This window comes from Nymphalis io, chromosome 19 (genome assembly GCF_905147045.1).
Source record: "Nymphalis io chromosome 19, ilAglIoxx1.1, whole genome shotgun sequence".
NCBI classification, from domain to species: Eukaryota; Metazoa; Arthropoda; class Insecta; order Lepidoptera; family Nymphalidae; genus Nymphalis; species Nymphalis io.
In genome coordinates this window covers 5,270,821-5,298,432 of record NC_065906.1, presented here as the reverse complement: position 1 = coordinate 5,298,432, position 27,612 = coordinate 5,270,821, and the positions used below count along the sequence as shown (strand labels likewise).

The 27,612-nt window shown below is 39.2% G+C and overlaps 1 protein-coding gene across 1 annotated transcript; it reads left to right on the top strand.

The window, feature by feature from the left end:
• Positions 1–4,624: 4,624 nt before the first annotated feature.
• LOC126775814 (uncharacterized) lies at positions 4,625–27,546 on the top strand. Its single transcript, XM_050497917.1, has 2 exons — positions 4,625–4,841; positions 23,502–27,546. The coding sequence occupies exons 1-2, from the start codon at positions 4,818–4,820 to the stop codon at positions 24,249–24,251; spliced, it is 774 nt and encodes a 257-aa protein (XP_050353874.1). The 5' UTR covers positions 4,625–4,817; the 3' UTR covers positions 24,252–27,546.
• The last annotated feature ends 66 nt before the right edge of the window (positions 27,547–27,612 follow it).

Genomic DNA, 27,612 nt, shown 5'->3' with positions numbered 1-27,612 from the left:
CCACTATTAAGGCCTTTCTTTTTGAGGAGGTATAGAGCTTATTCACCAAGCTGCGCCAATGCGGGTTGGTGGATAGGGTTTTCTGAAGATGTTATCTTTCACCACGGAGTACAAGATGACAAAACACACGAGATAAATACAAATCAAGTATTCGCAAATTATTTGGTTACTATCCTCTTGTTCTAACCTCTGGGCCATCGTTGCTATTTTATTATAGGCGATTATTTGGAGATCGTTATTTATAGACGTAGTTAATAATTATGGAAAAACAAAAAAAGGTGCCAGTTCTATTACGGACACTGGTGATACTGGGCCACCAAACGTATAAACATATAATTTGCAACAAAATATTCAAGACAACTTATATATGTGTATATACATAAAAACTATAAATTTGAAAACATAGGCGAGCTGTATAGGCTATAATTGCTGTGTGATAAGGCTGGCTATAAGCTCTTTTGGCATTACATATTATAAAATATAAAAACTTATGTCTATTTATTTTGACAATAATAATCTAAAAAATAATGTATACCTTTTATATTTTCATATTATTGTATTTTTTTTTATAAAACGTAAAGGATATCATAGATATAGATAGAGTTAGGACCTTTTCATTTAAGAAACATTATCATTCTTGTTTAAAACAGAACTAGGTTTCTGGGGAAAATGTTCGTATGACGAACATTTGCGTCATCTATCCACTTTATAAAAGTAAACACGCATGGCGCGAGAATTTTTCCCGATTTTAGCCTTTATCAACATGAAAATAAGGACTACATTGTCCTTATAAATTTAAGTTACCTAATAGGACTTCACTGTAAAAAATATCGTTCGAATTTGTTGAACTAAAAACATTTTTTTGTTACATTTTGAATTTAAAAAACATATCCTTAATAATATGCACATAATTACATTAAATTAACTTAAAGTGCAACATTTTTGATAATGGTATTAAAAAATATATTATTATTTTACTTTTAAACATTTATAACTTCGCTTAATGTTGCCATGTCGTAGCGTGATCGTCAACGGACTGATTTTTATTAACTACTACGTAATTCTACGAAACAGTGTATTTATATAACGCGCGTGAAGGTTATAATTGTTTGCGACTGAAGTTCTGTGATAAGGCCCGAGTCAGAAGTATTCCTTTGCATAAAACAAATGTATATATAACTTAAAAAGTCAGTATGTTCCTGGACTTTGGATTTTTTTTATACTTTTATTGCTAATATTTTATTTAGCTGCTTTGTTGTTTTATTGGCTGGCTTATACTACTGGAAAAAATGTAATACCTTGGCGTCTGAAACCTCGCCTTTCTCTCCTGCCGTATGGACCATCAGGCTGTAAGAGTCAACGAATAGAGCAGTGTTTGTTTCAAGCACGAGTGCGTTATTATATTTAATCCGAAGTTACTTTACTCTCCGTTCAAATTTGTCGCAGTGGCCAAAAACTAGCCAAGAAGAAGAAGTTGTGCAGAGGATATCCATTATCCACGATGTGAGATTGAAAAACGGATAAACAATTCTGGCTGATTTATATATATATTTAAAGTATCATTTTAATAGTATTTGAGCCCTAAACCACGATTTAAATGTTGAACTCTTTTATCATTGTGTTGATCAGCAAATGTATGTATGCTGACAGAGTTTCATAAATTATTTCTCAAATAGTCAGCTGAGCATAAGGCTCCATCATGGACGCAAGCTAATCAACCTCAATGAATGTTGATGGCACGAGACGGAGCTCTAGTGTTGATTTTAATGAATATTTTCTTTATAAAATAGCCGCAAGACTTTACGACTTTAATGAAGTTTTATATGTTGTAAAATTAACGCTATCAATGTTTTATGAACTAATGCATTACAATTTTAAGAAATAATTAGTCAACAGGAGTGTATTATGAAATAACTGTTGTTAAAATATAATAGAGCGAGAACAAGGCTCTCGCCTATTGCAGCAAACTTGACATTTTCCTATGCAGACGAGAGAATGACGAAGACCTACGCTTTTACTGCCAAAGTATACATGATAAAGTTTTATTTTTAATAAATAATAAACAGAATCATCGTATCAATATTTATAAAAAATCTCTTTTTCTTCTCTCTACAAAAATACTTTTGTTTTAGAAATACTTTAAACTATTGTTAGATAATATTATTATTAGATATTATTTATTTTGAATAATTAATACGTATCAATAAATACCATAACATAAATGTAATGATAGGTATAACTTAATACTCACCTAGATTTGTTATTTTTGTAATTTTATAGGACCGCGAGTAGGATTCTTGTCATGATGCATATTTGAATGTATTTTGTTTTTCATAATAACATTAATACAACAATTGATAAACTAAACACAAAGTAAAGATAACTCTCATTAGGAATTTGTATCTTATTAATTGTTACAAATATAGTATAATATAACTGAATAACAAAAACAGAAAGGTTGCGTTTGGAAAATAACTACCAACGTACATGGCCTGCTTTCTCACATAGTTGTGTAAAGTGACACCAAGTGAGGAGTCAGCTTTTCGTTCGACATTATACACTAGGCCACACGGTGTGACGAGCGTTAAAAAAGATTCAAAGAATTATAGACGTTAACGAAAACGCATAAAGAGTAAAATTGTGTACCAATATTTTATCAGTATTTTATGCATGTTGTTTTGTCACTGTAGTGCAGATCGCGCAAAATGCAGCACCGTGGCTCATGTGCACATGGCAACTTGTAATGTGCATGCGCACCTTGCGCATAAAAATATACCGATTATTTAGCGATGACGGCCATTTTGCTCGTTGGGTAGTTTTTTTTGAATATAAGTATAATTATTCCGATATAGCAGTAAATGATAACCTTGCAAATATAGTGACATCTTGTGTTCATAGAGTATTTATGTATTATGTATGGATGTATATGAGGTGTTCTTAAAAACAAGTAAATAAAAATAAAAGATCTGCATGGAAGTCAAATTATGTAACATATTATAAAAATACTAAAATATGTAATTGTATACGTTTGTGTAGTCTTAACTTTTGAAGGTTTACTAGATATTTGTGTAATATTTTAATAACAAACGATTTAATCGATACGCAAATACATTTATTCTAACGAATAAAAATTACATAAAATCCTGCGATGACCGACTGGTCTATGCAACATTAATGCGTCCATTTCGGGCCGTAAGCCTTTATTAGTAAATAGGCATTACATATACGCATCGAGTTTATTCAGTTAAATGAGTTTTTGATCAATGTGTACCTATATACATGCACATATTTAAAAAAATATATATCTTGGGTATATTATTAATACCAACACAAGTGAAATAGTACATACTACAGGTGTAATGCAAGGCTTAATAATAAAAACGTATCGCCTTATTTACTTAACATTCGCTTACAATTATCAAAGCGCTTTGTCATGGCGATAAGCAATACCTATTCACGATCGCGATCGAAAGTGTATTGCAAGTATAAATGCATTGCAAAACGTTATATTTTCAGAACATTAGTTTTAAATATTCCCATTGTGCGCTAATAGGAAAGATAGTTCGAAATTACCGCCGAACGAATTTTCCTCTTTGTTATATTATTGGGCAACAGTATCGATCTGCGTGCGGCACATTGCTGCGGCGCGAGTCGGCTCGATCGACGCCACGTGAACATCACAGGCCATGGATCGCGACTGTTCGACTACCATGACATGAGGTGTTTTGCTAAACTCACCAAAACACGGTAAGGGCGTCGTCGCGATTCATGCAAGTGGCGCACTCTCGTGAGAGATGACGGAACAGATAAATCTAAGGACTATGCAAATAATCGATTCAATTTCTTAAGCCATGTACATTGCTGCATCAAGATAAGGGTCGATTTTGTTTTATTCAATGCGTGCGGCAATGTAGTAAAAACAACTGAGAGTAATGGTCGGTGCGAAGAAATGAAATGAGTTCGTGTCACAGGGCCACAGAGCTAGTGCGGCCTCGCGGTCCTCTTTGCCGCAACGCAAATCGTTGAAATCAAAACTTTCACGCTACGAGGCGCTACGAAGTTTTACTGCTACGAACTTCCTGCTACGTAGCGGCCAGTGCGCCCTGCACTCGAAACTTTGTTTGGAAAGCTTTTTTATCTCTCACATTCTGTTATCAGCGCGATGAAAACTTGAACACTTTCGTCTCAATGTTAGAACTCGGTTTCCTAGCTTATCTAGTGTTATCAAGAAACACGATTATATATCTTAGTAAATAATCAAAGAGTATCAGATTTTGCAAATGCTTTGCGATGTTCTTATTTCGAATCACAAGTTAAGCAATATTATAAACAACTTGTGTACAAAAAACCAATACGATAGACAACATTATTAGCATCGAAATTTTCTAAAAACTTTCAAAATAGAAAATAAGCAAATAAATTTAGATAAAAACGTATACACAAAAAAGTTATACATCTTTAACGACTGATTATGGCGCTGAAAATTATAAAAGTTCAACTGATATTTAGTCATAAAGCAGGAATCTTGTAGGAAGCGGGTATTTCTAGCAGGTAACAGCAGAGCCTAGTGGCCGGTACGGTCTCGGTTTTGTTGTTCGAGTGCAGGTGGGCCGAGCGACGGCTTCGCCGCCAGAACGTCGTAACCGCCTGCGACTCCGCGCTCGGGTATTCGGGCCTGGCGCGACGGGCTGACGGCGACGCTTCAGTCTGCGCTCGGCCTCCATACACTGCGCTTGTGAGTGACGCCGTGCTAGTGACTTTGACAGTTGTTATCGTGATCGTGTGATGTTTTCGTATTGGAACTATGGTGTATCCCCATGAAAATGTGGAGTGATTTCCAGGTAAGGTCTAAAACTAAATGTTCCTTAGTATTCTAAGCGTTAAACAATTTGTTTCATTTTTATTTCAAACTCGTTCTTAATCGCGCTTTTGTTGAGTAACAGTGATTTTAGCACAAAATACGTAGAATTATAATTAAATGGACAAAGTTTTGCGGATATTCAGTCGCTGAAGCTGCAGATGTGTAGATTTTTTTTTTGTATTTTGAACTTTTTTACTAGACTTACAAATTTCCAAAGCTGCTTTATTTTTACTGGTCTACTTACAATTCTTTTGCAATATTGCAGTAACTATAATGCATAAAAACTGTATTACTATTAATCTTAATTTAAGGAATCAAGATTTTTTATAATATTTATTTTTACTATAAGTACCCTCTAACTCTAAAGTAATGTATTAATGGGTTTTTGTATAACTTTAGTTATTTTATCCTCTTAAAGAACACAATTACTTGCTACATTTGTTAATTATATTACATCCTTACAAAATATGTATTTTAGAAATTCATTTAGAGAATTTTATACAAATTTCTTTGTTGTAAAATTAAAGTTATTTTTTCAATGACATTACTCGCGTTTATGAACTTAGGATATCCTTTTGCCTGAACAGTGATGTGGTTACGGTATATAAAGTTTTCAAATAAATGATTTCTACATTATAGTCAAAATTGCGAAATAGTTTAAAAAAAATTGTATCATTCGAAAGCGCGCCTTTTTTCGAATCTGACATCTCGGCGCGTTTCCGGCGACCTGTCAAACGTCATGTGATAGATAGAAGGGCGCATTCTGTGGTGTTTTAAATCAAATCGTCGTATTCTCGATAACTGCGCGGCGCTCGAGGCGAACGAGAACTCGTCACAGAAATACGTGCGTGTTGCCGTCCCGCTCTATCGCGTGGCGCCGTCTCGCTCCAGCGGCGGGTGTTTTTGTGCCGGAGCGGGTTTTTTGTCGACGGGCGCGAGGCTGCCGGCGCCGCTCGCTCGACTCGACTCCACATTAATTATCGCCGAGTTGGCTTGCCAGCGCGAACGCACTTTACTTTCTATAACGCTACGCTTTATTACGGACTCTTGCTTATTTTTCGGCGGGTTCCACCGTATTGCCACGATATACTTAAATCGTTTTAATGTTATCAATAGATAGTAATAAAACGATTCAAGTAAATACGAATTCAAGGTTTAGGTATCTAATATACATAGTAATTATTTGTGTAAATAATTTTAAAGAAAAACTTTTTGGGGTAGAAATTAAGTACGTAATGATAAAAGCGTTTGTTTCTATAATGCTTAACTGAGTCGGTGGGTTTTCCTATGAGTAAGGCGAGGGGCGTATTGCCATGGCAACAGCTAGGGCGCCCCGCCCAGTGCGTACCTATTTCTACCAAATATATCACAATATTTAGCACATATCATTTATATAAAAGTAATTGTTACCTCATTATTTATTTCCTTGTTTTAACCGATCCAGTCACTATCGGTAGATAACAAGTCGCGAAATTCATGAAATCTGATTAAATAAACGGTTCGATTATTTTGTTTTGCGATAAAAGAGTTCAACGCATTACCTTGAGAAGGTTTAATTATGTAAAATGTTCAAAGAAAATGACGGTTCTCGTGGTATTATTCAATGTTTATCTATTAAAAAGTCATTAAAGTTACTAGATGAGATATAGAAGAAAGTTGTTGAAGCTTGCAATGTTTATAAACCACCAAACTAAAATTCTCAGTAGGCCTAGTGCGTGGGGTGAGGTGGGGTAAAGTGGGGTGGTCGAGGGTGCACTGAGGAATGCGACTTGTTGCAGTCACGTGCATCCGCCATCAAGCGTCACACGTTAAACGTTTACATGCGGTATAAGACAAACCGTAGCTCTTATTAGTATAGACCTAAAGCTTACGGTATAACACTATTTAATCACTTCACTACGATACAAATATATTAATATGTGGTCATCTGTTAGAGGCTTAATAGCAATAATCGCAGATATAAAATTTCATAACAGCCTACAAACTCATTTTATAAATATATTTTAGTAACAAATATAGCTGTATTCAAATTATATTTAAAATTTTGTACGCATGAGAACAAAACAAAAAAATGTTAAATGGAATAGTTGTTTAATATCAGTAAATAATTATTGATATTATCAATTAAAAACTACTTAAACAAGTTGTTCTATCATTTATTAATCAATTTTTAAAATCTACGAGTTAACATAAATTGCTATTGTTATATTTTGTATATAGCCGAATGCGTTAGATTCCGCAGCGATGCATATCTCGAGAGACCGTCACTTTAATTAAACCACACAAACACCGCACTGACAATTGAACACGTGGAATAAGTAAACATATAAACAAATGAATGAATTTGCCGTAACGCATCCGACGTCATCGACGAAGACACGCATAATAATCGCTTATGCAAACGAGCCTTATTATGTAAAACATTATGAATCGTGCCGACATGTTTTGACATAAACATTTACGACCAATTATAATCCTATTGTGTGACTCAATGAACTTGAAAGACATTATAATAAATATAGGGCATCGACACTAACGACTCATGAATGGTCGCGAACGGTTACACCTGTTTAGAAAAAAATATTATGTACAAGCCGATGTCAGGTGTACGAATTGAATACGTACTATTGTATTTTTATTGCATTCGTATTGAGGTACCGACGATGTTTGTTTGTTTTCTTTTTTCGACTTATTATGCTAACGGTGGATCTAGAATTACTCATTGGTCAATATTTGTTTTACTCCTATACTATGCGTAATACAAACTTTAAAAAAAAACATTTAAATATGATTCAAATATAGAACATAGACATTCCTTCGCAAAAATTCTAATGAAATAAACGGGTCGCGATTGGACATTCACAGGTACGGTCTATTTATTTGCGAAGGCCCGGATTCAGTCGACCCAATTACATGCACATAAAACATACGAGTCATTGAACTCTATTTTGGTGGGCCTATGTAAACATTGCAATGGATAAACACGGCCCTGACGCGCCGCCGCCAATAATTTATGTAAATTCACGTCATCGTCAAAAGACTGATGGTTTCATATTGCCATTTTCTTATTTCGGCGGTCAAGTTCAGCCCGGGGTGAAAGTTTAACAACTGTAATAAATCTCTTAAGTTATTTCCTTGTTGACTTGACAACTTGCCGTATATTTTGTCATAATGCGTAATTATTTCTTACATTAGTTATTCATTGGTTAGTTTTGTTTTGTTGATTGATATAAAACTTCTTAGTTAGTCTTCTTCTACCTACTAAGAAAATGAAACTAAAGATAATGGGTTGAATAATGTTAAGACATTAGACATAATTTTAATAAAACGACATAAAAACGTAATCTCGTAATAAAAAAAATACTTCTCATAAAAACTTAAAAGTATTTACACACACATTAGACACGAAACAAAAGTAAACAAAACATTGTTGTGATTTATGTTTTACTACAGACGCGAGACGGCAAGCAGCGTAAAATCTTGTTTAGGTATAATTATGCGTTAATAGCTTTATTAATACCACTACAAATCTATTTCGTAGGTAGTTACTACAAATCACTTATGAATGAATTAATGTTATTATTATACGGCAACCGGTCAACGATATCAGAATGGACTAAAACGTCATTTTATAATCATAAGTTCATAAATAAACATGGTGACGTATCGCGGGTGATCAATCGGAAGTGGGCAGGCGCCGGAACGCGCGGCAGGCAGTAAGTAGTAGGCACGTGCGCAGATGGCATGTAAACGCGTTTAATTATGTAACATTGTTTTGACATTCGACAACAACGACACATTTAACGCGGACATTAAGTGGATCAATGAACTTGAGTCGTTTGCTGTGTTCAATGTTACGCAACGATCGGCGTTTGAGTGAGATTAATGCACGCGGATTATGACACGCGATACATTTCAATTTACGTTCAGTTTCATTCATGACTTGAGATAATGACGGCGTACCCGTTCCGTATGTTTGTTTGTTGATAGGCATTCACCGGCAGTTGTCAGGCGTTCACTTGCACTTTACATACTTGATCCGCTCGTGCGAAGTGCAGCCTTTATGTGGATACTAGTCAATTTATGTACTTCGCCTGCTAGAAATATAAGCTTGTATTTAATTTTATTTTTGACTCATTACATGGAACATACTCTTAATTTTAAACATAATATATTTCAACTTTGCAGAAAGGACAGTGTTTATATTTCTATAAACTGAAATTGGTTGCATATGTATATAGCAAAAGCAGGTCGCGCGCGGAAGCAAAACATACGTGTTTTCTAGTTGAATAACTTACTATTAACTACAAGTTTGAGAAGACGGAGGGGTGAAGGGAGTACGTCTTCACTCATTGACGGTTGAAGCGGGCCGCGACACTTTCACTGCATCCGTTATTGCAGTCACTACGCGCCTACTGCACCCGCCGGGGGCCGCCCCAATGCATTCACCCCGCGCCTCCCTGCACAAGGCACGCCGAGCACAAGGGTGCTTTCAAACTCGAGACCATCTATCCTGGAATAACGCTAATCATTTAACTTTTTGCTAATGTCAAGGCTCGTTAAGATCCTTTTGTGCGAAACCATTCTTTCCCTTACAATTCGTCGTAAAATTTCATTAAAGCTAATTCGGAACGTGTAATTATTAATACGCTACAAACAGCTTTATTTTATTATCTATAAATATCTGCTTCTGTAATGTGACGATGAGTGGGCGCACTTGATTGTTAACGGATTGGAATGGTTAAAAAGTCACATTGTTACAAAGATTTCTCAGGATAAGGTTAATAACCTTTGTCACTACGCACATAGATGCGGCAAAGACGAATGGCAAGGAGACAATGGTCGGTATGCTAATAGTAAAATGATTGCAACATGTGGGCAATCAGTCTATCAACGATCGTATCTCGAGTCTAGACGGGCGAGTAGTCAGGCAAAGTGGGACAATGTCAATGGTGAGGGCTCGCCATTATTTGCGTAGCCGTGTGTCGGTCGAGGAACGCGTTCCCGAGTGACAAGTGCTCGCGGGTCGTGACGGAAGTTTGTAAACACCGCCGGCCTTGCTCCCGGAGCCGGACGCGTCCACCCGCACCGCCGCACCGCCGCACCGTGAAGTCACCGTTAGTCACGCACGAAATATCTCAATATAGCATCTTTCAATGAGACGATCGCTATCTTCGCACTATCGACACTATCGACACTATCGACACTATGCATCAATAATGCAAATCGATACGGAACGATTTATTCAATGAGCACATGTTAAACGTTACGTAAACGCAATGACGCGGACGTAATCTAACGGTAATTAACGCTATATTTAGGTACGGTAACTTGTAAGAATAGCTATGATCGGGTTCTATTTGCATCGTTTGGGCCGTAGAGCGACGGTGGGCGTGAAGGCGGAGAGACGGATCGCGGATACTCGGCGTCGGCCGCGGCGGGTGTCCCGCGACTATCGGTGCTGACTGCTGATTGATGGCCGATAGATAGCTCGACATTGAACCCGTGCACGGCTACTGTAAATATATCTAGTGCGGACTTCCGCCCGTGACGTCGCACCCGTGACGCGCCGCTGACGTAGCGCCCGCGTAACACATCCATATTCTTTTTGTTTACACTATAAAGCATATTTACATTGTTATTGCATCGCGGGGTCGTCGCCTTATCTTTTATTGCTTTTGGCTTTTTACGTATTTGTATCGCCTTCATTTCTGTTTCTTATTGCTTGTTATACAATGGTTAATGTTATATCTCTACATAACAATATTTATACATTTTTCATCGGTTAATTATATATCGACAACAGCAATGAACTACCACTTGTAATGCAGCCTCTTCCGTTTTAAATGCAAATTTTTTAATTAAACAATCTAACTTTTAACGAACTGTGGGCTTTAAAGTAAGTTTCTAAAACATTATTTATTGTATATTATTCAACCAATTTTTGAAACGAAGGACGTATCACAACCTCGGTATTGTTTATGTTTGTCAGTACTTGTGTCCATTGATCGTGTCTGATGTGTAAGGTGAATTGAATCGTGTTGATCAGGTAATTTCTAAGAATAAGTTAATATCGTAAAAGAACGCTTTTGACCTGATATAGGATTGTTGTTAGTCATTCGACTAGAAGGCTCCAGGGACTAATCTTCTAAGTGCGCAGCCTTCAGAAGACGGGGGTAGATCACCCGGCGGGCGGGGGTTCATTAAAAATTCATTCTTATTTCGTAGCGCCGCCGTAATCAGCCGCAATGGGGGCTGGAGACGCACGTTTCGGCTTTTCTCATTATTTAGTATCGCATCCATTAGGATTGTTAATGTATAATGAATGTAATGTTGACATAATAATGAAATATAACTATAACTGTTGTTATAGTCTAAGCAATTCGTTTTTATACATAATACCGCAGTATTTTAATGATAAATAAAGAAGTCGCGAAATATTATATTGCTGTGAAATATTATAACTTTAATTAATGGATATACTTATCTAATAAATATCTCAATAATTATGTCTTTCAAAACAAAGAATGTTCTATGAATACATTTTTTATAATTGGATAGTTACAGTAATGTAGTGCGCGAGTGTGGGTTTCGACACATTTCTGTGGGGGGGAAGTTCTCCCTAACTCATCCCATTTTTAGGTTCTACTATTTGTTTTCTACTAAAAGAAACTCGTTAATCGAAATTACTTAGCGTTGTTAAATCAATAATATGATTATTCGTTATATTTTTCGTAATAAGTTTCTTGTCGGTTCTTCTCGGTAGAATCCACATTCCGAAGTAGGTACTAGTAAGTCTATTTGAATAAAAAATATTTTGATTTGATTTAAATTAAAATATAATTGTAAAAAAATAGACATAAGTCATATTTTATAAATACTAAGACACATTGCTTCGATATACTGTGATTTTGAAATAGACGAATAATAAATGTTGAAGATAAAATATGAGTTTCATAAGTCTGATTCTAATGTCGAGTAAGAAGTGAGTTTGTGATCACGGTAAGGGTACTCTGGCAGTACGCCCCCTCAAACGATCTCACTCCCTCCTGTTCTAATCTTTTTTAGCCCTCCATCGAGCCTGTGACGTCACCGTTCTCTTTTTGCAATGGAAAAATGATTAAGCTTTTTGTCTCGAAAGGTTAAGTTCATATAAAGTATAGATTACATATTTAAAGTTATTTGTAGCTCATTAGTTACCAATCAAATGTATTAAAATTAAATATAAAAAATAAAGTTAAATTCGTTTTATACTGATTAATCGAAATACCAATCTGTTACCCAATTTATCTTAAAATATACGTTATCAATACGAAGTTGCTTTAAATAAAAACAAACCTAAATTGGTAATGATAGATAATTACTTGGCATAATATGAAAGCCATTAGCCAGGTATTTGGTATAACGGGATCTACAACAGGTTTCGGAGTACACTGTACATGTGCGGGGTGAGATACGTGTTGATGCGATCATATTGGATGCACGCATCAAAGATCAGCTGATCGACGGCTTTCCTTTTCATCTCTCGCACTTTATGTAATTAATTGGTCGCCACGGGCGGTGCGGCTCGCGGTCCGATCGACTTTGGTACTTGTGAGCATTGTACTAATTTTCGCCCGATTTATTAACCTTCGTTCTGGTTCTGAATGAATCAACGTCCTTTCTTCAACATTATCTAACCCTAGTTATGAATACGAATAGATGTCGGTTGAGTTCGAACAACTTGTTTCAATTTTATTTTTACCTTCCATCTCTATATTATTTTTTCAGTGCTATATATCTTCGTCGTTAACTTGAATGTAAAACAAAGAAATCATTTTTCCCGCCGCGTTCAATTTATTATCTTGTTATGTCATGGAGTATGCGCCAACAATGGAAGTTTCTTAACAGTGAACCGTTGCGATGGCCCGCAACGCGGCATTGCTTACGTTTGACTTTGAATTGCGTGAAATGGCTTCATATGTAAAGTAATCATATATGTTATTATTGATATAATACAATTTTGGCCTTTCAAGGACGTAAACGAGCAGTACCCGCCCGCATTCAATAACGAGTCGCCCGCATTGAAACCAATTAGCAGGACTCTAGACCGTTCATAATCTTTAGTATTGTCACATTCGTGTTAATTTACAGTCCACTTATGATGTCGCAGTGTACTTTAGGTGAAGTGAAGTGAAGTCAGACTTGCACAAAGTAATTTTTCTGTTGGGTAAGAGAACGTGTCGAGAGAGGCCGCGGAGTATCAAGCCGGTCGCTCGATGTATTTCTCATGCGCAGGCGGTGTCGCAACCGGCATGTAGCAAGAGTATATCGGGTCCGGAGAGCGGCGGCGGCGCAGGCGCAGCTGTCACGTCGCCGTGCAGCGCCCGAGCGTATGGCACGCATGTGCTGCGCGTGTGTGGGTGACGTCAACGAGCCACTTTCACCATACTTTCGTCGCTGCTGGTGCGCTAAAAAACGAAGCGCGATTAGACGACTGCTATTAATACATGCGATGCGACATGCGCGCTGTCGCGCGAAACGATACGGAATTGTTTTCTAAAGCGCTGTGCGCTGTTGTATATATTCACTTGGAGCCTTGATAAACTTGAAAGTTAATATTTTAAAAGTACAAATTATCACCGATGAAATATTTCCAAGACTAGAGCAGGAGCCAAAAAATTATTAGCTCTAGCTAAAACCGCTGCAAATACTTTGACGTTAAAGAGCTAGCGTATTTGCAAATGTCCACTAATTTTAAACGATAATTTGAAAATAATTCCGCCTCACTCACACTAAAACATGGGACAAGTAAAATCCATTTGTTGCTATCGCGCCTGTCTAATTAAGCTCTGTCATAGACTTTTCGAAGGCTCTATTACGAGCAGCCTCCAAACTTAGAGCGGACTGTAACACATTTGGTATTCAATCGGAGATTGGCATCGGCGGATAATGGTTTCTATGCGCGGGTAGTAAGGTCGATATTGTAAGGGCGGAGTTAATTTCGCTCAGTGTGACAATTACGGCGATGCGGCCCGCCCTCGCGCCGCCGCAATCGATAGGCCTAGCGCGAGTGCGGTGTGCGGGTCGGGGGAGGGATGCCGGTGGTCATTACTTATGAAAAGCAGAGGTAACGGCACTCGCGACCACACTCTTGTGGCCTTTACCGTGCACCACCAAATCACAAAATCTGTGACAACTCTGTAGTTGACCGGCCACTGATTATTATATACGATTATCTGAATAGCTAGCACTAGCCCTGTAGCCAGTCTATAATAATGTACGAAATCTTTTATTAAAAAATGTTTAAACAGGCTCGGTGAAAAGGATCGCGGCCCTAATCTGCGAATTGGTAATGGGTTAGCGGGACCTTTTCTGAGTTCGGGGTCTGGTCTTTGTATGCTCCCCCAATTGGGAGCCCTTCGTACTGCATCAGGGGTCGTTGTACGCAAAGTGTAAATCTACATTGGTATGTTTAAAAAATAAAGATAAAATTAGTTTTGCGACTTCAATCATAAGAGAATGTCTCTAGACTTTTAAGGTTAGGGCTTAAAAAACGCAATGACATTGGATAAAGCTGTTCATAAAATATCATCGTCAATACGAACTCGCGATAAGTTTGCGCGGGAAAAACTCATTCCCGCGCTTTGTAGCGAGTTTTCTTGAGGGAGGGAGGTATATATAAAGAGGCTGCCGCCCTTCGCTGTGTTAGTACCTAATGTAATTGGGAGTGGAGCGGATGAGCTCAGTTCTGTAGGCTTTCGTTCGTGAGCACACGTCTAAGAGATTACGAATTCATTTTCATTACGCTTTCATGTTACTTCACATATTGTATCTGTTATATCGACTTTCAAACAATTACCTAGACACGTTAAACATTATTCGAACAGGCACAAAGAAACATAGAATAAATAATAGCACAATATATTATTAAATTGATTTAAATTATATTTTTTTTCAATAAACTGTTGTCTTAATAAATCGCTTTTATTTCTAAAATATACATTCTAAGCGAAGGTCATTGAAGACGCTACATGTTCTGCTCACTACAAACATCACTACAACTATTAATTTATTATTTTGATCTTCTATATATATCTAGATAAATTAAATATATTCTGACTTGCTGATTGTACGCACGCTATTTTTTAATATAGAAACTTAATAAGTAAAGATTTTTCTTAATTTTAAGTAGATGCCCCTTTTTAATATGGTTAATATTGTCAAATCGACCCGCTTAAAGTGTTGTTTTCCTTAGCTCACCCAGACAAATAAATATGACCAAAGAGTTGGGATGTGAAGCGCTTAAATGTATTAATGTGCATATAATATTTACCTATAGTAAATTAATCAATAGATAAACCTTATAAACTTCCATAAAGAAAATATTATGACAACATAATAAGTTTAGAACTTATTTTACGTAAGAACAATAATTAATTGTGTTACAATAAAGCAAAGCAGCCAGTCGGAATGTTGCAAGCGTTGGTATCGCCTCTTATCAGTTGTCTTATCACCTTCAAGGTGACGGGCCGATGTAACCGCGCCGATTGCCACTAACATATCTCATTAGTAATAATAATAATTTCTATTACCGAAGAAAATATTTGTAACTAATATTTAATACTGACATGTAACATGAAACAACCTAACTAATTGTAATAATATTTAATATTATTGCTTTATGATAAAACTAAGTGAAAGATTAACTATTATAAATAAGCTATTTGTTATGTATAAATTTAGATTAATAATCTAAATTTCACATCAACATTAATCGGCAAAGAAAACAAACCGCAATACATTATCGGAGATATTGACATTGATTGTTGAAAGTACCGTCGATAAAGTTTTTTAAAAAACGCGGGAAACGCGGCAATTATGTACATAATATCAGCGAAGGCCACGTGCTCGGTTGACGTTAACAAAGTTTCCCGATGCGGAGAAAACTTTGTGACATGTGAGTGGTAGATACTTACAATATGTGCCCCACCTTTCGCCTTCTTCTCCCTCTTCGTCCCCCGCCGTGCCACATCCGCCGCCGCTGTGACTCAGCGGCGCCCTCGTGCGACGTCGCCCCGTCTGCCCCCATGGAAAATTTATACCCACCCTCTTCCCAAGAATATTAGAAATCCACCTACTCAAACCCAACTTTATACAATTGAAATACGATCTATTTTCCTTTGTCATGCGCCAGTAAGACAAAGGAGCGCTAGCAATTTTGCCGAAAACAAACCCTAACTCCAGAGGGATATAGTTTGTAATTTATGAGGCGAGGTGACTCACGTGCTATGAAACGCAGTGTTGACATTACGGAGTTAGGACACATGATGTAAATTATGTTTTCTTCTGTATAGTATATAAATTGTAGTATCTACCCGAAATATAGAAATGTAGTACATACATGCAGGCAGTATAGTGTATACTTTACTTAAAGTAATGTCGTAGCTCATGTAAGGAAAAAAGAATCGAAAGTTATAACTAGATATTCAGTATCATTAGTACTACAAAGTAACGCAACATCAGCATCGACGCTGACTTCGAGCGCTCTCCCTTATTCCCCGCCTGGCACGATGTTTCGCGTCTCGAGAGCGTGTGCTCTCATCTCCTTAATTCGTCCTTCGCCGCAGCCCCCTTAATTCTCCCTTCCAACGATGCCGCTGGGGAGGGTGCTCACTCTCTTGTTAAGCGGAGTTCGACCCCCTTATTTATGCCTGGCGCGTGGTGGTGGGCGGCGGGCCGGGGGCGCTCTATCGACGTTCGTTCGTATCTATGTAGTGGTGAATTAAGAGCGAGTCGGCTTTCATTTTACTTTAAAGCTTCCACGCTCGTGTGCTCGCCTTTCAGCCAAATGACTCCGTGATACGAACTTCAACCTTAAGTCTAGGCAACACGGTCAAAAACTCCGGCAAAATTTTATTCGCCTTCAGTGTTTTATAACTTCGGAGAGGGCGAGGAGGCGGTAGGGTTTTTGTGAGTGGAAGGACTTTTTTGACGTACGTTTTTTATGTTTTATTCGTTTAGGGTTCGCTAAGATAACGATGTCATACTGAAAGTAAAGTGCGCTTTGAGAGAAATGTTCGAAACTTTGAAATACAATTTAAAACATACATTATGAATTTACAATCATATTATATAATCACGTATAAACCCTCGCAATTAATGAATAAAATGAAACTAACTCGACAACTTACCCTGAAGTAGGCGATGAAAACTATTCTGTAAAGTTTGTTACCAAGTACGGGTAGAGTGGGTGGCTAAGTGTACGCACAACGTCTTCAGTGAAAGTGAAATTTAGCACAAGTTCGGAGAAATACAACTCTACGCGGGTCCCCCTCCGCCCTTTAAGGAGTCGTCTTCGAGGGGTGGCAGTCGGCAAACCCGGCTTATAACAATTAAGTTTATTTGCTCGCGCGTTTTCTACTTTGCCTTAGTAAGAAACATCGTTTCGCTGCGTACCGTATATTTTAATAAGGAGACGATCTTTGAAACTTTTCTATCCTTAACATTATCTCACCATCATGTGACGTGAACACTGAAACTGCTTATTAGTTTTGGGTGCTGAGGAAAAAGAGCACAAATTACCTTGAAGTTTTTCAGTCTTTACATGATTTCGAATAAGGTTCGTTTCCCATGTCATAGGTTAAAAATCAAAAGAGCGACTGCCCCGTGACGGTTGAACGACCTTTGTTAAGGTGTCGCTTTCGGGCAGGTTATTTAGTGCGGCAGGGTGAGCGGGGGCGACGGGCGCCGCATGGGGACGGGGCCGGGAGCTCGCAGGGCGGCCGGGACACCCGGGTCGCCGGGCAACGCAACTGGGTCACTCCGGGCCTTCCACCGCCCACCAATTATGTACACGCTCGTTACCGGACACGCGTTTTTCAATCACATCCATATTTAATTGGGCATCACAGCCTGAAAATATGTACCGTCCTGTTTTACCGGGAACTTTATTTAAATTGCTGTGTCACCGTTCAAAGCCAATATGCTCCGTTATAAATATAGCATGGAATTTCGATTGACACCGCTTATGTAATATATATTATTTCAATAGCACTGATTAATAATGCCATGTGCATTAAACGTTTAGTGAGAGCACCGAGTCTGCTTGATGGTTCAGTTAGCAAAGTTGAGAAGTGCGAATGCGGGTTATAAAGCTGCCTTGAGAAACTTCTTACAAGACAGAAACTGTGCCCTAACTTGTTGCATGGATGCACCACGGAGGGTGTGAGTGGGCGCAGGGCGGCGCGGAGCGGGGGGTTCGTCTTCATAGTGAATGGGCGCGAGATGTCGTGGCCGGCGAGCGCGTATGGAGATGCCGCCATTGATAACCGTGACCTCGCCCTTATCGCGGATGCCTGTCGATGACTCCCGCATAGATTACGAGTTTGCACCTACATACATATTTATAAGCATTTGCACCTGAAATTGCAGGTGACAAAAATATATTTTGACATCGTAAACTCCTTTGGTCTCAGTTATAAGAGAGGTAGGATTTCAACTTGACGGCTACCTTTAAAACATTGTTAATAAAGTTTTATCAAGAAAAGTTTTGCAATCTGCATCGACAATATATTACTACATTGAGGCAGTCATCTTATCTGGTCGTTTTGCCTATTAACAATTCTTATTCAAGAAAATGGTTTTTAGTACCCGCAGTATAGAAAATTCGGTACAGTTGTAAAATAGAATGGATGTAATTTGTTTGAGTATGCAAAGTGACAAGAGAGGCAGGGGCTGGCGCATATTAAGTGCAACCTTGACATTGGCTAGCGCCCTAATGTCGTCGGATCGATTGTCGGAATGCGAACAAAACCATCTCTCAGCAAATAATAATAGTGTCGGGACGATGAATGAACACATTAGCGAGCGGCGCGGGCGGCAGTGGCGGCCGGCGCCGAGTCATTACGCGCCCCCATTAATCACTGCAACAATCGGCCGATATCTCGCTATTTACAAACGCGGGAGCACGTGTTCGACGCTCGTACTACGCAGAGTGTATTGACCCATTTAGATAGCTCGACCTTCGCGCGGCCATTGTGAGCGAAAAACATAAAAATAAGTTTTATTGCGGCGTCGTTATGCGTATCGCTGCGGAGCGCGGGCCCGCCCGTCACGCTCACGCCGCGCCGCCCGACAGCTGATCGCTACGTGACATTTTTATTTTATTCGCCCTTCCGGGGATTCTCCGAGATACGTACCAGTGACGTCATTATCTGCCCGCTTACGCCCGCACCCGCTGATTTATTGTCTTAAAAGCGCACGATGTGAACTCCATCCTGGAGATTGAAGTGATTTATGCTCTACGTACGCACTTCGTCTTACAATGTCAGTGTTAACCGCTATGAGCGCCTTGAACCAGTCCTGTTTACCACATTTGCATTCGTTCTTGTTGTTCTTATCATCCGTAAAGAGATTAACTGTTTCGTATAGCTTCGTTGTTTCGTCACCAAACTAAGTTGAAATGTTTTATGTCCTCTAAAGCATTCAGACATGTTTAAGAATAGATTCAATTATGCTTAACTAATAAAGTATAATGTTAAAAGACAAATATGTCTAAGAAGGTATCATTATAGCCCTGAACCGACGTTTTTAAGCTCAGATTCAGTATTAGGAGGAAATATTTGTGTTGCAAGCGAGGCCTTGCGCGTGTGGCGGGCCGACATTCCTGTCATGTTGCCCACGGCGTTCGGGGAAGTAAATGCGTCATCCGCGCTTGAACAAAAAGTACAATTTTCCCTTTCATTGCATCAAGTGGCCGCAGCTCTGCAAGACGCTCATCATAATAAACGCATAACGCCACGTTCCGCACGCGCCCGCACACTGTAAACAATACGTTTCGGGAATTCCCTCGCTTTTTATGCAGGCACACATTCCTGAGGGATTCCTTTTGTTTGCGCTTAAACGGTTCTCTTGTTCATTTTTTTCTCTGTCACTTTGGAATTATTTGACACCGCTGCGCTCTTATATAACCGCATAACTTAAGCCTTACAAAGAAAACTGATGTCCAAAGGTATTTATTTATGTTTAACGAACAGGTGACGAATAATATAAAACAACATCGAATATCTTTAACAGTAAAATAATTTTAGAATTATATTCGCCCTAACTTGCTGTTATACCTCAAAATATCACATGTATTTAGAATGTTTTAAATTCACATTATATCTAGATCGCCAATCGTTGAGCACGAATATAATTTCACATACTACTAGTTTCATTAAAAAAACTCGTTCTTTAAAATACAATTCTCATCTTAAATGCAAACTTTAAAAAAGTATAGGCTAATATCGTTCAAAACGGGACAGCGACGGTATAAAAAGCTCGGAGAGTCAGTCGAAGTTGCGCGGCCGGGCCAGAGAACAGGATGTGAGACTGGTCCGCGCACACTGACTCGCTGCGCGTACGCACACGCGCACACATCGCCGCGCGGCCTCGCCGCTCGCCGCTCACGGAAATGTGCGTGCCAGAGACTGCCTTGGCGCTCGGCGCTGGCTTATGCCGAAACCCGAATCATTCGACTGACACTCGTTAAGGAAAGTTTCTATATCATACGTATAAATTTAATAAGTATTTTACGAAAAAAACATGTCTAAGTTCACATATTTATTCAATATTAGATAAAATAATGCATTGACAGTATACTATGAAGCAATTGAGTAATTATATAATGTATTCTTAAATTCGTCGAGATAACTGTTTAGTTTATTTTAGTAAATTACATTGAGAAATTAAACGTAAGATGAAAGATATCAGAAAATAGTTAATAAATACTAAAAAAAAATAAGTTACTAAATTCAAACATACTACGTCAAAATGATAAAACTAATTTCAATGAATATAAAACTATTAAATCTGATAGCATCATCAGCATCCGATAACACAATACAATCACCAATAAATCGTAATTGCATAGCTTCCGAGTCAAAACAATAAATAAATTTTCTCAGCGCATAAAAAATGTATAACGGCATTCGAAGCTCAGCGGGCTAGGCTGATCTGTAATCTTTAACCACCTGTAAACAGGCCCGATACCCTTCCGATGAATGAGTTTGCGAACTCGATCACGTGCTCTATTGTACTGAAAAGGAATGTTAATCGTAAATCGCTCATTCAATAGATTCTCCAATTCGATATTGCAGATTAACACCTCTTCACGCTATATAAATTTATGAATGAATCACAAAAAATACTATGTGGATCATTTGTAGTGAGCAATCGTCTCGTCTTTATTACCTCTGTTGTTTGTGAAAATTATTAAAACAAGCTATAAAAGCTTTGTTTGTCATTGTAACACCTACGCATATGTGAATGCTATTTTGCTGTTGTAAAAATAAGTTGTGGCCGAAACGAATGCGATCCTCAATAAACACGATTGTTTTAATATAATGTTGTAATTAAAAAGTGTAATAATGACATTTTCATATTATGAAACAAAGAGAAACGTTCTAATAATATATAAAAAAAATAATCAATTCATAATTAGTTTATAATAATATTTATTACGATTAATTTGCTTTTTCTCATCTATATTCTAGCTTTATAATGCAGAGCTGTACACCCCACGCTATCTACCCCATTTTATAGTTCGCTATAATATAACGTTCGTCGGAGCGTAGGTAGCTGTAGCGTTAGATAGAAGCGGACGGCCGCTACGCGATGTTATTATGCGATGCGACTGTGTGCGCGTGCACGTGTACGTCTCGCACACAGCCACAGATCCTCCGCTCCCCCGCGCCCTGCCTGCGACCCGTTCAGCGCTCTTCACCCCACCCCACCGCGGCCCGCAGAGACCCACGCTCGCTCGACAACGACATGGCTTAGCGCACTGTGAAGCAATGCCGTGCCGCCATCTATTCGTTCTTTACAATGCCATAGAAAGTTCGTTCGACTCGCCCCGGCGATCGAACTTTTCCTACCTTCGCGATCTGACTGACCGATTATTAGCGCCTCTACCTTCAGTTGACCGCTCCACTCATACATAAAACGAGAAGCGAGCAGTAAAATTTCATTATGACTGTAATTTTAAATAAATCGTAAACTTCTAAGCGCTATAGGGACATCACAGGTTTAATATACCGCATAGCTATTCAAAGCAAGCGATAAAATGAACGTCTGACGTTTCCAAGTTTCGAGCGGACAGAGCGAGCGACGCGCTGCGCATCAGAAAAAGAACTTTACGACAAGATTAGAAAGAGCGAACGGCGCGGCAACGTCGCGCGGCCACGTTCCAATGAACGGAGCGGCAACGCTGTGCGCCAACGTCATATACTAAATTTATTTTCATGAGCGCCAGCGCTGGCGACGACACCGCTACATTACATACGCTCGCTCACCGCGTGATACTAATGAAATCACGCGGTTTTGTTTAATTCTGCATCTTGCAAACTGCACAATTTTTACCACGCTACAAGCGTTCACGAATGAACAATGGAGCAGCCTGTTTTCTACAGAATGATAAAAGGGTGACGCAAAATGATTATTTGCAGCGTTGCGATGAGTGGCCGCTGAGTCAACGCGAGCTGCGCGGGCCTGCGTCGCTTAGCAAACGAGTGCCTCGACTCTCATTGCGTTATGTACTACATTAAATACATTTTATTTTGATACATTTTATAATTATATAGTTTCAAATAAATATAACCTTACTTTTTTAGAAGAAAAAAAAAACATTTATCTACAGTAAGTTACATAACAATAAAAAAACTATAAGTCTAGGTGCATATAAGGCACTTAAGTCTGAAGGTGCGTAAACGCGTGTGCCACCTAATTGTGGTGGCAGGTGCGCGGGCATCTGCCGCCGGTGGATTTGCTAACAATTTATTTTTTAAAACGTCCCGTTTTAGTTACCTAGTTAGTTGTATATTGCAAAATATCATTGCGACCACTAATGGAACGAGCAATGTATCGTATACAATCGCTATGTTTTAAGTCAAGGCGCCTTGTCATCTGCGTGTATCGGGTTATTTCTATTCATATAGACGTAGCAGCTGCTGGTACGATACAGCTTGTTTTTCTAGTTTAAAGTTGTAAGTGAAAATTTGTATGTCATATTTATTAATTTCAAACTGTTCATCAAGTCAGGTAGATTGCAATATTGTAACTTAAGTTAGACTTAAAAAGTTTACCTATTAACATTTGTGGACCGTAACATCTCTATCGAATCTAAATTTTTTGGCCCTAGCATTCACGTTAAAATCTTTTGTATAGAGATTTTTTCAAAAAAATAGGAACGACATTTGTTCGGGCAAATCCCACAGTTGTATTTCGGAACACGAACTCTCTACCTGGGCCGATATGCAGGGGCTGCTCCCCGGGTGCATATTGTACCCAAAAAAAGAGAAGGGTCGCTCTACAAAGCGAGTTGGGCTCAGGTATCTATAGCGTTGCCTTATCCTTGTATGCTAGGGATGACAAGGGCTGTTTTACAAAGAGCTCGGTACAATTGAGCGTTTAAATATTTCGTCCCAAAGTAACTTATTTGTTAGAACTTTCTTACCAGTGAATTTGTCGTCGAAACTTTTAAGTCACAAAAATAATCACTAATACGTTCAATATATATGTATGTTAATGAAATATTTAATTTAATAAGGCCATACTATAAGTTATTTTATTTTTTGATGTTTTTAAAATAATTAAAATCATATTTTGTTGAATTTTGCAGGGCTCGGGCGGCGGGTGCGGCGCCAAGCGGCGCGCCGGCTCCCCGTGCGAGGGCGGCGGTAAAGTTGCGCGCTGGGAGGATTCGATAGCGCGACTGGAGGCAGTGGCCGCCGGAGCAGGCGGCGGCGAGTGCTGGCGTGCCGAAGACGAGGAACGCCGCGCGTGTCGCCGGCGCTGGTGCGGTGGTTGGTGCGGCGCGCACGACACCATACGCGCCGAGAACGGCAAATCCTACCTCGAACTTGGCGGCGCCGCCGCGCGTGCCTGCTGCGATGGCCGTGCCGCCGGTCGCTGTGCTTCACGACGCTGCTACCGCGAGCGGCGCCTCAAGATGATGAACCTCTGCGCCCTGAAGCTGGCGCGTTTCCGCCAGACTGCGGACCCCTCGCTGCGGCGGTCAGTGCTCGTTTGCAACACGCTGCGAGGCATCGAAAGGGAGATGGAGCGCGAAAGCGCCGAAGAGACGCCGGCGCCCTTCGAAACGGCGTGTGCGGCGACGGCGGCAGGTGCGGCGCGCTGCGAGGTGCTGGGTGCCCGGGACCCGGCGGCAGGTCGCGCCACACCCTTCCCGACTCCGCCACCGCCGGACCGCGACTCGGGCTACGGCGACGAGGAGCAACGCACCATCGACTGGGGCTCGGTGCTAAGCCTGTCGTCGCGGTCGGCACTAGACCCCCCCGAGGACGCGTGGCCCGACGACTGGGGCTGGAGCGAGGACAGCTTCGTGCGGCTGCTGGTGCCGACGAGTTAGTGGTTGCCGCGCGGGCAAGATGCGCCCGCGCCGCACTGAGCGCCTGTGATAGGTGGGCAGGCCGCGCCGCGGCGAGCTGAGGGCGGCCGCGCGGCGCGGCGAGGGCCGCCCGCGCGGCACATCTAGTCGGCGCCACGCCGCCACGCAGTCAGTAGTTAGTGTTATGTGATTATTAAAGGGAAGGTGCTAGCTTCGGACGACACGCGGGACTTGATCGCGAGCCGAGTTATTTTTGATAGTTTTTTTTTCTTTAAGTGGACTCAGAACTGACTTAGCAGCAGACGTTATTACTGTTCGTGTCGAAACTCGGGTGTTTGAAATTTTTGTTGAAATTATTGTGTAATTAATTAGATAAATGCTATATTTATTAGGTTGAAAGAGAGAAGTGATGATTTAAAATTATTTCTGTCTTGATATTTTCTATCTGATGTATTTTAACGACAAAGCGTGACTTCGGGTGGGTTATGTTATAAAGAGACGTTGCCGTTCTTGGAAGTGTGAATTTCATTTATATTCCGGACAAAGTCGAAATAATTGTCGAGCTCGTGTTTATGTTTCTGTAATTTCCACTGCACATTTTAAAAGAGCGACTCTCACGGACGGCAATCGTCAGTACGTCAGACTCATGTGTGGACATGTGCCGAACCTCGTGACCGTCAACGCTGTAAAGGGGCACTGTTGAATGCAGTTCTAAACTTCTAAAGGTTCATTTGAATATTGACGAACAAAATTGTAATTAAATACGTAGTAAGTACTTAAATTAACCCATGAACTTTCATTAGTTCCGCATCCTCTGCTCCAGGGCGGCACTGTAATTGGGTGTCAATTAAACAGCCTTATCGACAGTCATGTATGGAAGTCTCACGATTTTTGGCATCATTATACATTGAATAATTGGAATTTGTGAAACGTGATTTAACATAATACCGGTCGTACTTAAAGCCTCTCACAGTCGGAATTGTAAGATAAACTTAATCTGTCCGAGAGTCCGATGTCCGCCTGATGAACGTTTTACTTTTACCGATATGTACCAATTAAGAACAATAATAATTTAGGAATAATACATGCCTACTAATAAAACTATCATTCAATAATTTCTTACGGTGTTTACTACTAATAGTTAAATGCAGTTCCTAATATGTAATTAGTTAAAATATAAGTGAAAAATAACAATTTATTTGCAGTATTTAATTCTAGTTTTGTACCGACGTTCATTAGAGGGGCATCGGATCTCCTTAGAGGAAACCTCCTTAGCGAATTAGGGAAGTTTGACTGATAGAATTGATTGGTTTTGGGAATGCAATGAGATTTGAGACATCGAAAATACTAAATATATAACAATAGATAGATTCAACCCGGCCTCCCTAAGAGAGTTCTAGTCAACCCGATCCTACGTCATCAAAGTGTAGCGGAGCGTTTCTTTTGATGGCGTAGCAATGATGTGTCCTCTCGTTAGTGACGTCGGATTGCGAGCAACTTGCGTGAAATGGGACTTAATGAATCTGCGTGTCATCGGGATTTGCGGTCGGAGCCAGCGACGCGAGCGTTAACCGTGGGAAACGACATTAAGTTTTAAATGACAAAATTGACTAATTTTATCGACGAGCTTAAAGGTTTTCCGTTTCTATTGATGTTTTGAAGGCTCACTCGTTTAGCGGCGCCTCGACCGCCCCGATCGCCCCGACTCGCAGCCCATCTCGCGGACTGCGCGAGTGCGACTGCATGGACCAAACATACCTACCTAGCACGACTTTTAATAGAGCAAAGTACAAATTTCAATAAAGTAAGATGCATTCGTGCTCCGGCGCATGTTTGTCCACCGTTGTCAATTACTCAAATATTTGAATTGTGATTTGGTAGCTAATGAGAGAAACTCTATGTTCTTAAATTTAATGTACATATTATATACGGAGTTGGGCATTATGGCGCGGTGATTCGCGGCCGTTGTAAATATTATGTAAAGTAATAATTTTATCGGTATGGATGTGTAAGCGACGCACGCCGCCGCCTTGTATCATACGACCTCTATTCTGTCCAATACACTCAAGTACAGATTTACAAGTTACATATTTTAATTCGTTTTAATGTAAGGTGTCACAAAATATTGCCAGTACCGATTTGAAAGATGTCTAATTAGTTGTAATTCGTGGGTTATGAACTCGTAAGTGATGCACTGGATACTTGGATAGTCTATGAGTGTTGAGTTCCGATCGTTTTCTCATTTGACGATTTATTTTGCATACTTATTTAGATTTTTTTTTTTGTTAAACTTGTCCGTATGGTTGGTTGTGATGGTTTACTTAAGTAAGTTAGCGAATTATGGGTAAACGACTATTGAATATAATATACTTACAAGTTTGTACTAAGCCTCCTGCTTTATGCCTCTGTCGGTCAGCGCCCGAGAAAATTGTTTAATTTTTAATTTAAACGTACTTAAAGTATTTAAGTAAGTTATGTCTACACGTAAGGTTTTTAGTTTAAAATTATCTCGACTGTACCAATTAGTATAATGCATCGCCAGCGCGTGTGTGACAGAGGCATAAACCGTTTCATATGCTTGCAATCATGTACAAATAACAGATTTTAAACAATCTATGAAATTACCTTGTCTTTAAATTTCCGATTAATGTTTCAATAAAATATTATAAAAATTGTATAAAATTATTAATAAATGAATTGTACGTCGTCCTCAACACGTAACAAATTTGGTATGCGTTCTGGTGATTGTCTACATGCTTGAAAGTGATGTACAAAAGATGCAAAGAGCTATTTATTACCGGGCCGCTACCCCCGAGCTAGTGTTGTGACTTCAGCAATAATTGTAGACAGTACATCTGTCTCGTCCTTGTTCTCACCGTCGGAAGCGTTTCAAAGAAACGCATTCGACACCATCATACGTAACTTTATAATTACATTGTGTAAGTAATTTCTTAGTGTTTTTCATTGCCATTGGTTACCAAAAATGACAGGATTTATTATTGAAACGATTGTGTATATTCTAGAAAAATACTCCCCTTAGAAAATTGTGAAATCAATTTTGAATGTACTTGTTCTGCACATCGAATTGTTATACGTTCCTCATGTTAGGAGTTGTTCAAAATTGTTTCCTCTATTCTAATTTAAGAAATATTGTAATATAATTATTGTTTAAGCTGTTGTATCGAAAATAACAAGAACAGGAATAATTTTGTGAAACAATGGCACAAAGAATGAACATAAATATTATATATATTATAGAAACAGAAATGTGGCTATAAGAGCAATTTTTATAATAAATATTTACTGTTGAAGAAAACGCAGTTTTTTATTTTATCCACTGTTAAATGGTAAAAAAAAGATAATTATGTACACAATATTGAAA

Bases quoted from the DNA above. Each gene is read 5' to 3' on its own strand.
- LOC126775814 (XM_050497917.1), top strand. From the start codon at position 4,818: ATGAAAATGTGGAGTGATTTCCAG. The intron at 4,842-23,501 runs GTAAGGTCTAAA...TGAATTTTGCAG, and splicing joins AAATGTGGAGTGATTTCCAG to GGCTCGGGCGGCGGGTGCGG.